The sequence below is a fragment of the Octodon degus genome, unplaced genomic scaffold (genome assembly GCF_000260255.1).
Source record: "Octodon degus isolate 3935 unplaced genomic scaffold, OctDeg1.0 scaffold00166, whole genome shotgun sequence".
Classification (NCBI taxonomy): domain Eukaryota; kingdom Metazoa; phylum Chordata; class Mammalia; order Rodentia; family Octodontidae; genus Octodon; species Octodon degus.
Window position 1 is genome coordinate 5,257,057 of NW_004524742.1, and position 13,441 is coordinate 5,270,497.

The 13,441-nt window shown below is 42.4% G+C and overlaps 1 protein-coding gene across 1 annotated transcript in view; it reads left to right on the forward strand.

Moving 5' to 3' along the window:
- The window catches only part of Ryr3 (ryanodine receptor 3), a 622,696-nt gene that overhangs the window by 328,791 nt on the left and 280,464 nt on the right, over positions 1-13,441 (forward strand). Inside the window, exons 17-18 of the mRNA XM_023703237.1 lie at positions 7,272-7,405; positions 8,766-9,007. Coding sequence (XP_023559005.1) covers positions 7,272-7,405; positions 8,766-9,007 — 376 coding nt within the window. The remainder of the gene's footprint in view (positions 1-7,271; positions 7,406-8,765; positions 9,008-13,441) is intronic.

Sequence of the window (13,441 nt, forward strand, 5' to 3'; positions counted from 1 at the left end):
ATGCAGCTCACTGTGGGCCCTCAGCTGGGCTTATACACAGCCAGCAGTGCCAGATGCTCCCCACCCTAAAACCTAGAACATGGTATGAAAATCTTCCAACACAGAGCTATATAAATAAGGTATACCTACAGAACTTAGGTTTAAAATAGTAACTTGGCTGGTTACTAACTGAAATCAGATTTAATGAGTCAAACCAAGTTCAGTAATAGAAACTGCCTATATAAACCAAAAAACCAAAAATGTCAATTTCTCTCCTTGATATAAAACAACTGTGTGACTTTGGGCCTCAGTTATTGCATCTGTAAAATGGAAACTTTGTCCCCTCATCAAGGTGGAATGTTATATCAATTTTTGAGGTCCCTTATATTTGCAACACATCTGTTTATACAATTGTACCTCTAAGACACAATGATCTATGGGGAAAGATCCATTAAAATATGGTGAATTCTTCTTAATCCCTCACATGTATGCCATATCTGGTGGCTACCATGCTAAACAATTAGGTGTGGTGCTTGAAGGCTGAGGAAGGCATCCCAGCAGTGATGACGTAATCAGGCACTGGAGAAAGAAGCCGTGCAGACTGCAAGTGCAGCGTGACTCCCGGTTTTCTTTTTTGCCATCATTTGGGGGAACCGAATATTTGAGACACGACTCAGTGAGTCCAGGAGAATGAGTCCCTGCAGCATTCACTGCATGATAGACAACATCCTTGGGAAGCAGAAAACCGGGTTCTCAGTATCTGTGAAATTGCTTGGCAAAGAGCAGCAAGAAATATGTGGGATCTGTAATTGCTTTCCCAAATGCGGTAAATCAAAAGCAGGCATGAGGCTCCACTATTAGTGCGACTTTTCTACATTGCACCATGTTCCCTTCGGTCTGAAAAGTACAGTAAGAATTACTGGCAAGCTCACAAGTAGCACATGGCCCGAGCCATGATGCAAGCCCAGACGTAAGAGGAGGGAAGCGGTTCACATTTGCCTGCCCCAAGGGCTTCTCTATGATGATACCACGAGACTGACTTTATAAGTGACCAGCTTTCTGATGACTTTTCTCAGCCAAAAGCTACACAGATTATGTGGCTGTTGCTTGGGAGTGGGGAGACTTGACCACTCTCTGTGCATCCCACAGTTGAGAAAACTGAGGCATAGAAAGTCAGTGTAATGAGCTAGAAATCACTACCTGATGTGAGGAGTTACCTGCGTATACGAGCAGAGGAGCCTTCCGTCTTCTAAGAGCCGCAGCAGTGCTTGAGAGCTTCTGACAACGTTGGCAGAGTGAGCCGTGTGATCTCCGTACATAAGAATCTCCTTGAGAATATCTCCTTTCCTTCTCTTGATGGGCTTTTGGGCAGAGACTGCTTTGCCATGAATTCTTCAGACCCTCCCGCAGAGATTATCCACTTTGATCACTTCTATTTCTAAAGAGAAACCCAGGCTCAAGCCATCACCAGTGTCTTGGTGGTAACTTTCTGATTAACATCCTAAGTGTAGGCCAAACTTCTATCACAACACGACGTCTGCGATGCTCGGAAGATGGCAGCGAAACGTCTTGCTATTCAGATTGCTGTTTTTCTCTAGTGATGAGTTTTCAGAAGTTTCTGGTCCTTTCACTCATTTTTCCACTGAGACAAGGACTCAAAATATGCAGAATTCTGGAACTATGGAGACCTCAAAAGTCCTCTACAGAACAACAATGATGACAACTAACATTTATTTTGTACTTAACTAATGCCAGGAACCACGCCCAGTGATCATGTGCATCCTTCCTAGCTCGTTATACTCTCTGAAGTAGCACTATTGTCATTTTTACCTGAAAAGGCAGGAAAAATGTCCAGGACCTGGGCCCTGACATGTCAAGCAATTTTCCAGGGGCCACACAGCTCACTAACAACAGTGTAGGATCAAAAGTTTAATGTTCTGCCCAGTGTTTCACAAGCTGAAGTCTATAAAAATATTAATCAGAGTTTAAATGTCCTAAGAGAATATGTTTAACTCTGTGTTTTTATTTTTATAATTATCTCCATACAAAACTCTGCATTGGGAAGTCCAGTTAGAGGGCATTTTCATGATAAGTTACTGTTTCTCAGGCTGAAGTTTAAGAGTCCCTATCATCCATGAATGTAATCTTTAGAGCTAAATAACATTTTTAAAAAGATTTGTACAGTTTGTGCATTTGAGAATCCCTTTCTGTCCTATGCTACCTCTAATCATGTTTAGAATATATATGACTGGCTATTACTGTAACTCCACTTCTTCTCTAAAATACTTAAGTTGCCAGCTCGTCACATCAATGGAAAGCACTGCAGTTCATCGAATGCATGACCACATTTGAGTTCAAAAGGCTAGAGAGAAAGAACCCAGGGCCTAGAGAGAAAGGACAGGCGGCTATTGTGGGCCCCTGGCCCCCACGCCTTCTGAGTGCTCGCTACCCTCTGACCTCACAGTGACTTTCCTTGTGATGATCCTGCAGCACCCCTCACCACTTCTCCAGGTCCCATCACAATCCTTCTCTGGTCAAATAAAAATAAGTTGAAAATTTTATCTGCCCTTCCAGCCTTGGTTTAAATGCCTCTGTCTCTGGGAAGCCTTTTCTGATCCCCGTTGAAATTGGTCTCTACGCTAGCCTTAAATAATGTGCTTTCTGCTTTAATGGTTGTTCCAATCTGCCTTTTATTGTTGGAAGTTTTATATATATGTTTCTCTCACTCATGGAGGTTCTTTCATAGTAAAGACCATTTTTATAATCCTCAGGGTGACAACTCAAATATTTAACAATGCAGGCAATCATATCTGTCTTTCACATGTTTAATAAGTGAATAAAAGGAATGAATGAGCAAAGCCAGAGCCCACTCCATTCTCACCTTGAATTGATGGGCGCTCACATACATATGCAGGCCTCATGCCATAGAACAAATGCCTTACACTGATTTCCTTATTTGATGAAAAAAGCAATTGCTAAAAACTATCGGAATCACCCTATAGTTTTCTGTGGAGTAAAATCTTAATAATAAAAGCAAAATATACCCATCTACTTGCCCCCAAACCTCCCTTACTCCAAATCTGGTCAAAATTTCCACAGATAAGATACATTTTATGGTCTCCTTTGTTCCATAAGGATATGGAGCCACCTGTGAGAAAACTATAGGTAATATAATTGTCGTTGGTCCTCCAGAAAGAATAAATCAGAGTCAGAAGGGTAGCTTGGGTCGAGGGAGGACAGAAAGTAAGCAAACTGAACCTGTTAGGCCCCACGTGGTTGCACTCTATCAGCTGCATAAATCAGTTGAGTCTCCAGGCAGCCACTGCAAGATGGGAAACATTCTCCACCACTCAATTCTCATTCAAGGGGAGAAGGAAGTCTGCCCCCGAGAAGCTGTAAAGCACTCGTGGTTTTCAAATATTGGACTTGATATAAAAATCTGAGATACACTGCTTTTCATAAACAAAAGTTAATGACAAAATGCAACAGCCAAGCAATGTTGCCATTCATACACAATAAGGACTTCTTATCTTTAAAGTGAAATTCCCACCTAGGCCTGCATTTAGGGTGAACACTAGAGAGAGGAAGCAAAATGAAAGCTGCGGAAAGAGATGCAGTATCAGTGATGCGATCAATGACAACTGGAAGCAAATGAGCTCCACCATGGGCATTGATGAGGGAGGCTGGCTCCCTGAGGCAGACGTCCCAGTGTTCTCAGTCACTTAGCACAGAGGTTCATGTTTGCTCTCATCTCAGTCTGAGGCCCGTCAGTGGCAGGACACCACTCATTTTTCTCCTCTATAGATCAATGTCCTCTGCGTACAGGGCTTCGCAGCCTGCAATGTGCTAGGGAATCTAGGGAGCTCAAGTTCGCATTCCCAGGAAGGCTCTAACTTTGGTGAGGACCAGGTCTGGGCATCTGCATTGCTAGCAGTCTCAAAGAGATGCCAGTGCTGTTGGTCTAGAGCGGTGCTGGCGAACCTATGGCACACATGCCACAGTGGGCTGTTAGAATCATGGAAAGCTCTAAGAGGTTTGCCATCACTGATCTAGGGACACCCTTAGGCATGAATTCTTTTTCTTTGTTGTTGCTGCTGTTGTTAATTTAGGAGTACTGGGAATTGAAACCAGGGCTTTTGTACTGAGCTGCATCCCAAGCCTAGATAGATAGATAGATAGATAGATAGATAGATAGATAGATAGATCTATCTTTTGAGACGAGGTCTCACCAAGTCACTAAATTGTCCATGCTGAGCTCAAACTTGCAGTCCTCCTACCTCAGCTTCTCAGAGTTCTGTGATTCAGGCATGTGCTACCACACCCAGAGGAGCGAGCACAAACAACGGACTTTGCGGGATGGTTTCCAAGATGTCATATCCAGCCATCTCCCCTGAACCAGAACTCAGGCCTACATGCCTGCAAGGGAGTCTGGGAAATGCAGCCTCATCTTGAGCTGTGGATGAGAAGGAAGCAGGGCTGCTGAGCATTTAGCAGCACCTTCCCCCCAACCTGGCTTTCCAGAGGCCTAGGAGATGCTTCTGTCAACAAGCATGGATAGCCTCAAGGCACCATGCCTGGGTGACTCTAGTAGTCTACACTCCCTTCTCTTAAAATAAAAATGAGCTCTTCTTCCTGTGAACAGCCTGAGGTGACCTATGAAAATGGTTTGCTACTCTTTCAATTCAGAAAACCCCACAAAATCATGCAAATCAAGAGGCACAAATCTTCACGTTCACTTTAAGAGCATGCATGAAACTGCCCAGGCCGTCAAGGGTATGCATATCTGAAAGGCCACCAAGGATCTGAAGGATGTCACATTACAGAAGCAATGTATGCCATTCTGGCATTACAATGGTGGAGTTGGTAGGTGTGCCCAGGCCAAACAGTGGGGCTGGATACAGGGTCGGTGGCCCAAAAAGAGTGCTGAATTTTTGCCGCACATGCTTAAAAATGCAGAGCGTAATGCTGAGCTTAAGGGTATAGATGTAGATTCTCTGGTTATTGAACATACCCAGGTGAATAAAGCACCCAAGATGCGCATCTGTACTTATAGAGCTCATGGCTGGACTAACCTATACATGAGCTCCCACTGCCTTATTGAAATGATCCTTACTGAAAAGGAACAAACTGTTCCCAAACCAGAGGAGGAAGCTGTACAGAAGAAAAAGATATCCCAGAAGAAACTGAAGAAACAACAACTTATGGCACAGGAATAAATTAAGCATAAAATAAATGTAAATAAAATTAATGTTGTTGGCTATTAGTAAAAAAAATAAAATAAAAATTGCTTACACATTTTCAGAAAAGGAAGTTTGTCCCTGTTTCCCAGTTTTACACTAAGAAATGCCTTCTAAGAACCTAACCAATGCCCCCTGCACTTCTTTTTGGTATCATTTATTTATAGACAAGGCATTGTTATTAAGCTGGTATTTTTCAAAGACCTTTTTTCTATTTCTGCCGTGTGTGGATTAAGCTCCGTACCAGCCAGACTCCTGCCGTCACTCCAAGACAAAACAGATAAAAATCTGTGGTCAGCTGGATGAAAAGTATTTCATTTCCTGGTTATCTGTGGCTCTTTCCTTAGAATGAGAAATTATCATTAGGATGTCAGGCTTCTGCAGTGGCTGTTTTCTGTGGAGTGAGAGTCCTCTGAAAAACTGCCTGTGGAATTCTTTGCCCCTTGTCCCATAAATGTGCTTTGTATTGCTCAGGAACAAAATTGACACTCAGGGAGTCAGGTGGCTAATTGGTTTATGAGAATTAAGGACACAATGCTATGAGCAGCCTGAAGACGTCCAGCCCCACTGAGCATCGAGTCTTCCGTGGCCCCCTTGGGAAGCCTGAACCACAGCCTCACACCTCCCTGTCAATCCGGCTGTAATTTCTCAGCTGCTCCCCACGTGTGCCTACTGTGGGGAAAGCGCAGCACAGCCCTGGCCCAGCCAGGTTTCTCTGTAGTGCTCTGAATGCAAAATCTGAATGGAAGAGTACAAGGTGCGAAGAGACAGCAGGCTGCACAGCAGAGGCGGGGGCTGTTCTTGCTTCCCGGGCAGCTGGAAACAAGAGCAGAAGCAGCTTGACTATGACCGGTCAGACTCATGGCCACCTGGGCCCCTGCAGGGCTGCTTTCCCTCCAGATGGAATGAGGACGGAGGGTGAAATATTTTAACACTAATTGCTAGGAATTTAAGGGTCTCCTAGGGAGTGTCACTGATATCACAGTAAGAGACCCAAGAATGGAAATCTGAGCCACCACCTAGGCTCGGAAGCCTGCTTCGTACAAAGACCTTCACTCAATGGGAGTCTAAGGGACCTCTTTTCTTTAATTGGTACAATTTAGATATACATGCACAGTGATCACGTCCATCGTAGGGAATTTGTACCTGTACATGGTATATGTTGATTCTTCTCTTTTTCTGCTCACTCTCCTACCTTCAACATCTCTTCCCCTCCTTATTTACAAAAGCATTTTCTCCATTTTATCCTTCTCTTCTCATTTTTTTCTTTTCTTTTTCTCCCCCTCCCTAGTTCCCCCTTCCTTTTGAATAATTTCTTCCTATTTCCCAATATTTATTACACATTTTGGTCCTTATATACACTTTCAGTATCTCATACTAGATAAGCAATGTGATATTTCCACATATGTGTCCACTTTATTTCACTTAAGAGTATAGCCTCAAGATGCATCCATGAATCTATAAATGTCTCAAGTTTATCCTTCTATATGGCTAAATAGTACTCCATTATATAAAAAGCCATCATGGATCAAAGATTTAAATATTAAATGACTTTTCATTGAAAGCTGTCTGAGTTCTCAGTGTAACAGAGGGAGAAAGGGCTGAGGAAAACCAGAGCTTCAGTATTAGTCCTCTGGAGGGTCCTTTATGTCTCTTCCTACATTTATATGACTGAGAGTGAGCAGGATCTGAGTTTTGTGCTTTTAATGTCTCACTGCACCCTAGTTGCAACCTTGACAGGACTTCAGGCTTCAGGCCTTTGCCCGCTGTCAGAGCTGTGAGCACAGATGTTGTGCAGTTTGTGAGGGGCAGGACATGAGACCAGGGCGGGGCATCTAGAGAGAAGCTGAGCCTCCTTTCCCTCAAAGGCAGGATGCTCTGGACTGTGCTCACTTATACTGGGTGAGGGGTACCAGGCCCCACCTCTGAGCTGGTCTCCCCTTGTCACCAGCCCCATGCTTCATGGCTGCTGCTTCCTTCCCACATGGCAGCAATGGACCTTGGCCATGGAGTTCACCTAGTGGCCTGACATTTGGTGGCTGTGTCCTATTGCAGGTTCTGGATGTCCTGTGCTCGCTCTGTCTTTGCAATGGGGTTGCAGTGAGAGCCAATCAAAACCTCATCTGTGACAACTTACTGCCCCGGAGAAATCTGCTGCTTCAGACACGGCTCATTAATGACGTGACCAGGTAAGGCTGCCGGTATCAGTGCAAAGGCCCAGCCTGGCTCTGTTTATCTTGTCTCCTGGCAGGAGAAGAGAACTGATCAGAGCTACAGTTTCTCACCCACAGTTCTCGTGGCAGGAAGCATGAAGGAAACAATCAGGCAGATGTGCACGTTTCCTGACCAGGGTCGTGTACTCCACACCTTGATCAGTTCCTCAAAATGTTTCCTTGAAGTAATGAAGATAAAGGATTTGCACTATCTAGGGGCTAAAAAAGTTAGCCCCGAAGTGACTTGCTATGTTTTATTTGAAAAGTAAATGTACATCTTGTAACTTCTTCATAATACTCAGATTTGTTTTGATGGGCAAATATTAAGATTTTTCAATAGAATGGATGTCCCCAGTGGATGCTGGGTTTCCTGTGTCCTCTGACTCATGGCCCGCTGTTTTCTGTGAGGGCCAGGATGAAGACCCTGCCAGATTCCTTTCTTTCTGACTGGTCCCCATGCACTGCCACTTGTGAATCACATAAACTTATGGGCCTGGAGTGGCCTTGGGTTCTTATTCACTTTCCACCTGAACCTGTACCTAATTCACAAGCATGAGGGAAGAACTTCCCTTTGAGGCACAGTGCAGCCTGCAGACGTGAGCAGCCGTGCAGACCTCTCAACACAGCCTGGTCTGTCTTTGTCCCTCCCAAATAACCCACTCCCAGCCCAAGAGGAGCACATCTGTAAGAATATGACTCCAAATAAAACCTCTACAGATTGTTAGGATTTGCTCAACAAAGGACTGACTCACCTTTATTAACTTGGCAGTGAACTGCACACTTTTCATACGTGGTCTGTCCCGAGCTTTTAACCACTTTACCGAGCATATTAAAACCTCTTGCCTTTTACAAGTTGCCTAATAGTGACTTCTTAATGCTTTTAAGATGCCATTAGTATTAATAAGGCTTAAGGAACAAAGCTACTGTTTTGAAAATGAGTGTGCTTAAAACCAATTTGCTGGAAGATGGAACTCAAGCAAGTAATTTCTTTCACTTACAGAGAGACACAAAGGTTTGTGATCATATTACTTTATATAATGCTTTGAGCACTGTCACCCATGGTTGGTGCTCAGTAAATGTGTTCCCTTGAATGGAATGTTTAAAGAAAAATCCTTTGTATTTTATATTGGAATTAAAGTTGTCCTGACACCTCCCACTAAAAATTTGACCAAATATTGAAAGCTGTAAGCTTTTGCTCCTTTTGACCAACAACAAAACCAAAGCATTGCTCTTTCGCGACGTTTAATTGGGTCAGTGCTTCTTTGCGTCTGGTTCGATTTGTGTTTTCAGTCATTGAGATTCTGAAGATTCTACTTCTCCCATTTCTAATTTTCAGTATTCGGCCAAACATCTTCTTGGGAGTTGCTGAGGGCTCAGCCCAGTACAAGAAGTGGTACTTCGAGCTAATTATTGACCAAGTGGACCCCTTCCTAACTGCAGAGCCTACACACCTGCGGGTGGGCTGGGCCTCCTCCTCAGGCTACGCCCCTTACCCAGGAGGTGGAGAAGGATGGGGTGGCAATGGTGTTGGTGATGACCTGTACTCCTACGGCTTTGACGGACTTCACCTCTGGTCAGGTGAGTACCCTGCACAGGTGTCAGCCCTTCCGCTCCTGCTGGATCTCACTTTCTGTAAGCTGAAGTTGCCACTTCCATTTGAAATGACACAGGCTCCTGAGTCTTGGGTAGGAAGAGCATCAGGCCTGTCTGAGACTTGGTGGTGCCTGACGTCAGACACATGGGCCAGTACAGATCACTTAACTTTTCTCACACTGAATGTTAGTACCAATTTGGTTCTTGCCACATAGGATTATTAGGCTTCTATAAAGAAAGGAGAGATTCAGCTTTATTTACTCGGCGATGGACCACATACGCTTTGTGAATTTTCTCCGCATAATGACCCCTTATACTGGCCTTGTGTTGCATAGGTAGAAACAAAGATACAAAGATATCTCAGTTATTTATCCTGAGTTACACTAAGAAGGATCCTGATCTGATTATAAATCCATCATTTTGTCAACACTGCCTGCTGCTTCATGTTGCGGTGGTTAACGTATCTGGATCACTTCAGGCACTGTAGCCAGTGATCTCTTAAAAAGACCTCAAGCTTCCCTTCTAAAGATGAACACTGAGCTTTCCCCAATCATGCCCACTCTCCACCCCTGTGGATGGTTGGGCTCTGCCTTGCTGACAGTAGAGGACTCAGGTTGTCACCAGAACAAGAATCCCACCTCTCCTTTCTGTTGTCCCAAGCATGTCTGCTGTGCTTCTTTGCAAAGCTGCAATTGGAAACATTGCACCCCATGTAGGAATACTCTTATGTAAGCATTAGCTATGTGTCTCTCACATAAAGAACCAGGAACACACTCTTCCCGAGACCAGCATGAAGGAAGAGTTCATCTTTAAAAGACAAATCTATACACTGTATATTCTTTTGTCAGTGGGGACGTTATAACCCATCATGTGTTCCTTTGTTCTTTAACTTTCTGCCTAAAATCTAACTGCCTGATATCAACAATTTAATGTCACCTCCAGGCCTGATGACAAGCTTCTTGCAGTTGGTCGTGGTTTTCAGTTGGTTGATATGGAGGGGTTTGTTTTCACTGTTTTATAATCAGTTTAAAATTTTAAAACTTTAGGGAATATACTGACCTTACTTATTTGTATGTAGTAGTCCCTTGCTATTTCACAGTTTTGAAATTATATTAATCTAAATTATTTACAGGTTTTCAAAAAATATTAATCTAAATTATTTACTGTGAACTTTTTGCTGAATCACAGAATTTTGTGGTTAGTGTACAGTAGTATCTATATTTATATGTGTAGTATATATGGTTTAATGATTTTTGCCTAAAAATTTTTACTTTTTTATTTTTAATTTTTATTTTTATTCTTATTTTTTGGTGGAACCGGGGATTGAACTCAGGCCCTTGCACTTGCCAAGGAAGCGCTTATTTTACTAAGCCATCTCCCTGGCCCCTAAAAAGTTTTAAATATATGAAAATATATGTAAAATGTTAATTCTAACATATTATAAGAATGTTAAATTGAAATAAAATACATTTACAATATGTATTTCTTTAGCAAATGTATAAATACTACACTGTACAGTATACGTATGTTATTAAAATTACATAGGCTTACAAGTTTAGAAAATGGTTAAGAACATTAGAAGCATTTTTAAAAATGTGGAAGAGGGGGCCTGGCCCTAGCTCAGTTCTTTAAGTGGCTGCTTCCACAAAGCTGTCAGCCTCAGGTTGCTGTAGTTCGATCCCCACAACACTCCAGCCAGCCAAAAGTGCACTGAAGGCATTCAAGGAGAAAAAAAAAATCCTTATAGGGCTGGTGAGATGGCTCAGTGGTCTAAAGCACCTACTTAGAACAAGCTTAGCAAAGCACATGGACCGCGGTTCAATCCCGCAGCACCACATGCCAGCCAGCCCCCACCCCCTGGTGGGCTGAGCTGGCCACACAAACATAAATAAATAAATAAATAAATGAATAAATGTTTTTTTTAAATAAAAATGTGGGAGAGGTTTATAAGAGTCTAGGAAGGGTTTATAAAGCCTCAAAAATATATATAAATACTAAAGTAAATATAGAGTACTTGGATCCATCTGTAGACATTTGAGAAATGAAAGACCAGTGCATTAAAGGGCAGAAACCCCACTTGTGGTCTGTCAAGGGGTGATGTCTACATTTCAGGACCTGAATATTCTGTCTAATTTCAGATCTTTCAAAACATGTAGTATCCCTTTCCTCTGTCCCCATTCCTCCTGCCCCATCTCCCCTGAAGGCAAGTGAGCTGGATGCTCCATCCCCAATCTGACCTGCACTAGCAATGGTTCCATGTGATTGGGGAAAGGGGAAGAGGGCTGGTAATCCAGCTTTACAATAGCTGACTGTTGCACTGAACATTATCCAAACCTGGAAATATAATAATGTGGAGATGCATTCAAGGACAATATTCTTCTAGCATCTGATAAGATGTGGAGAAAACAATGTCTAGAAGATTTATACCTTGCATTCTTATGAATGTCCAAAGCTTCCTCATATCTGAACAACATTGTGACTTCTCCAACCAACACACAGGAAGCATATATCTTGGAGAAGGCCCTATAACTATGTCAGTGTGTGCACCAGCTGAGAAAAAAGGTTCCTATAATGACTCCCACCAGAACAGCAATGAATTTCAGACTACCTGGTGAAAGGATAATTGTCTGATGATGAAATGGAACAGAAAAGACACTATGACTTGCAGTAGGAAGGAATGGAATGCGATTAGGGAGAGAGATTAGAAATTGGCCATGACAATTTTTCTTCTTTTCCTGGATATTTAAATGTCCAGGCCCATTAACTTTAAAGTTATCTCTGGGCATAAATTGAGCCACTGACTTGAAGAGTCTTTAACATACCTATGCAAATAGCATAGATGTAGCAGTAGTTGGAAAGAATTGCAGTGTTCTTGACATTTTTGTCAATGGAGTCAAGAACAACAACAAAGTGTGGCTTTATAAAAATGACTGGGTTTGAATCCTAGGTCTGTCACTTTTTAATTTTTTCATATTAGTAAAATTACTCAACCTCTGGAGACTCAGTTGTTTTCAGATAAAATGAAAATACACCCAGGCATTATATGCACTTGTAACCTCAGCTACACCAGAGGCCAAGACAGGAGGTCACCTAAGCCCAGGAGTTTGAGGTCAGCCTAGGCAACACAGTGAGATCTGGTCTCAAAAAATAAAAATATGAGTTAAAAAGTGTGTGTGTGTGTGTGTGTGTGTGTGTGTGTGTGTATTATGCATGAATGCCTGATAAAACTTAAATGAGATAAGGAATATGAAGTCTGACACATGTTAATCAGTCAATATGGTTGTCCATCCCATATTGTCTATGAAATCTATTGCAGCTACAAAGACCCAACCCCAAACTACTTCACCACCACATTAGAGATACCCAACAGGACAAAAACTCCAGTCCCAAAGTAAACCAAAATCCCAAGATGAATGGCAAAAGTTTTTAAATTGATGTCCTGGAAGTACAAATGAACATTTTTCTTTATAGGCAGGTAAACAGCCTCAACATTTTTCTTTCATTTTGAGCCATGGAAGCCTACGAAGTCACTTTCAGACAGAGCTATGGAAACAGCTCCTCCTTAGCCTTCCCAACAGGGTACTAGGGCAGCTCAGGCCCTGTGACTTTCCTTTGGAAGGAATGATTTTTTGGGGAGCCCTTTTGGCCTGGGCTCCTTGTGGCCTTCAGGACAGCAGCTGAAAGTGAATTCAGCTCAGAGAAGTCTGTAGTTTGCTACTGTCTGCAGGGCTGTATCCCTTTTAGCCATTTTTTCCCAGAAAATGTGGAAGCAAAGAAACACTTCTTCACAAGACATAGTTGATATGGAAATGGACAAATAAAGTAAAATTTTGTTTCTTGTATTAAGACAACTGATTTATCAAGACAATTTAGGTCTTCACCCAAATTTGAAGAAACTGTATTGTCTCCGTGTCAAAAGGAGACCCTGGCTATTGCTTCATTGATCAAATACAGCCACTAACTTGGGCCTTGCCACACCAGTGTTGTGCAGCCTTTCAAGGAGTAGTTGTAGAACAGTATTTTTATAATTTTGATCCTTCTCAAATTTTCATTCCTAAATATTGAGTTTATATTATAATGCCAAACCCTGCAGTGCCCAGGGCTATGGAAGTTCTGAGTGGTACTGTTTTCCAGTTGGCTACATTACTCATCAAAGGAAATTAAATCCCAAAGTCATATGTCCTTGGGTTAATTTTAAGATATGCGGCATATGATTAAGTGGTTTTTTTTCCTTTATTTAAAATTCTGGGTGTGTTAGTCAGCTATAAGAAAATACCTGAGCTAAACAACTTATAAAGAGAGATTTATTTTGGTCAGAGATTTAGAAGCTTCAGCGTATGACTGATGGACCCAGTCACTTTGGCTGTGGTGAGGCAGTACCTCATGGTAGGACCATTTGGTAGAGAAAAACTGCTCAGC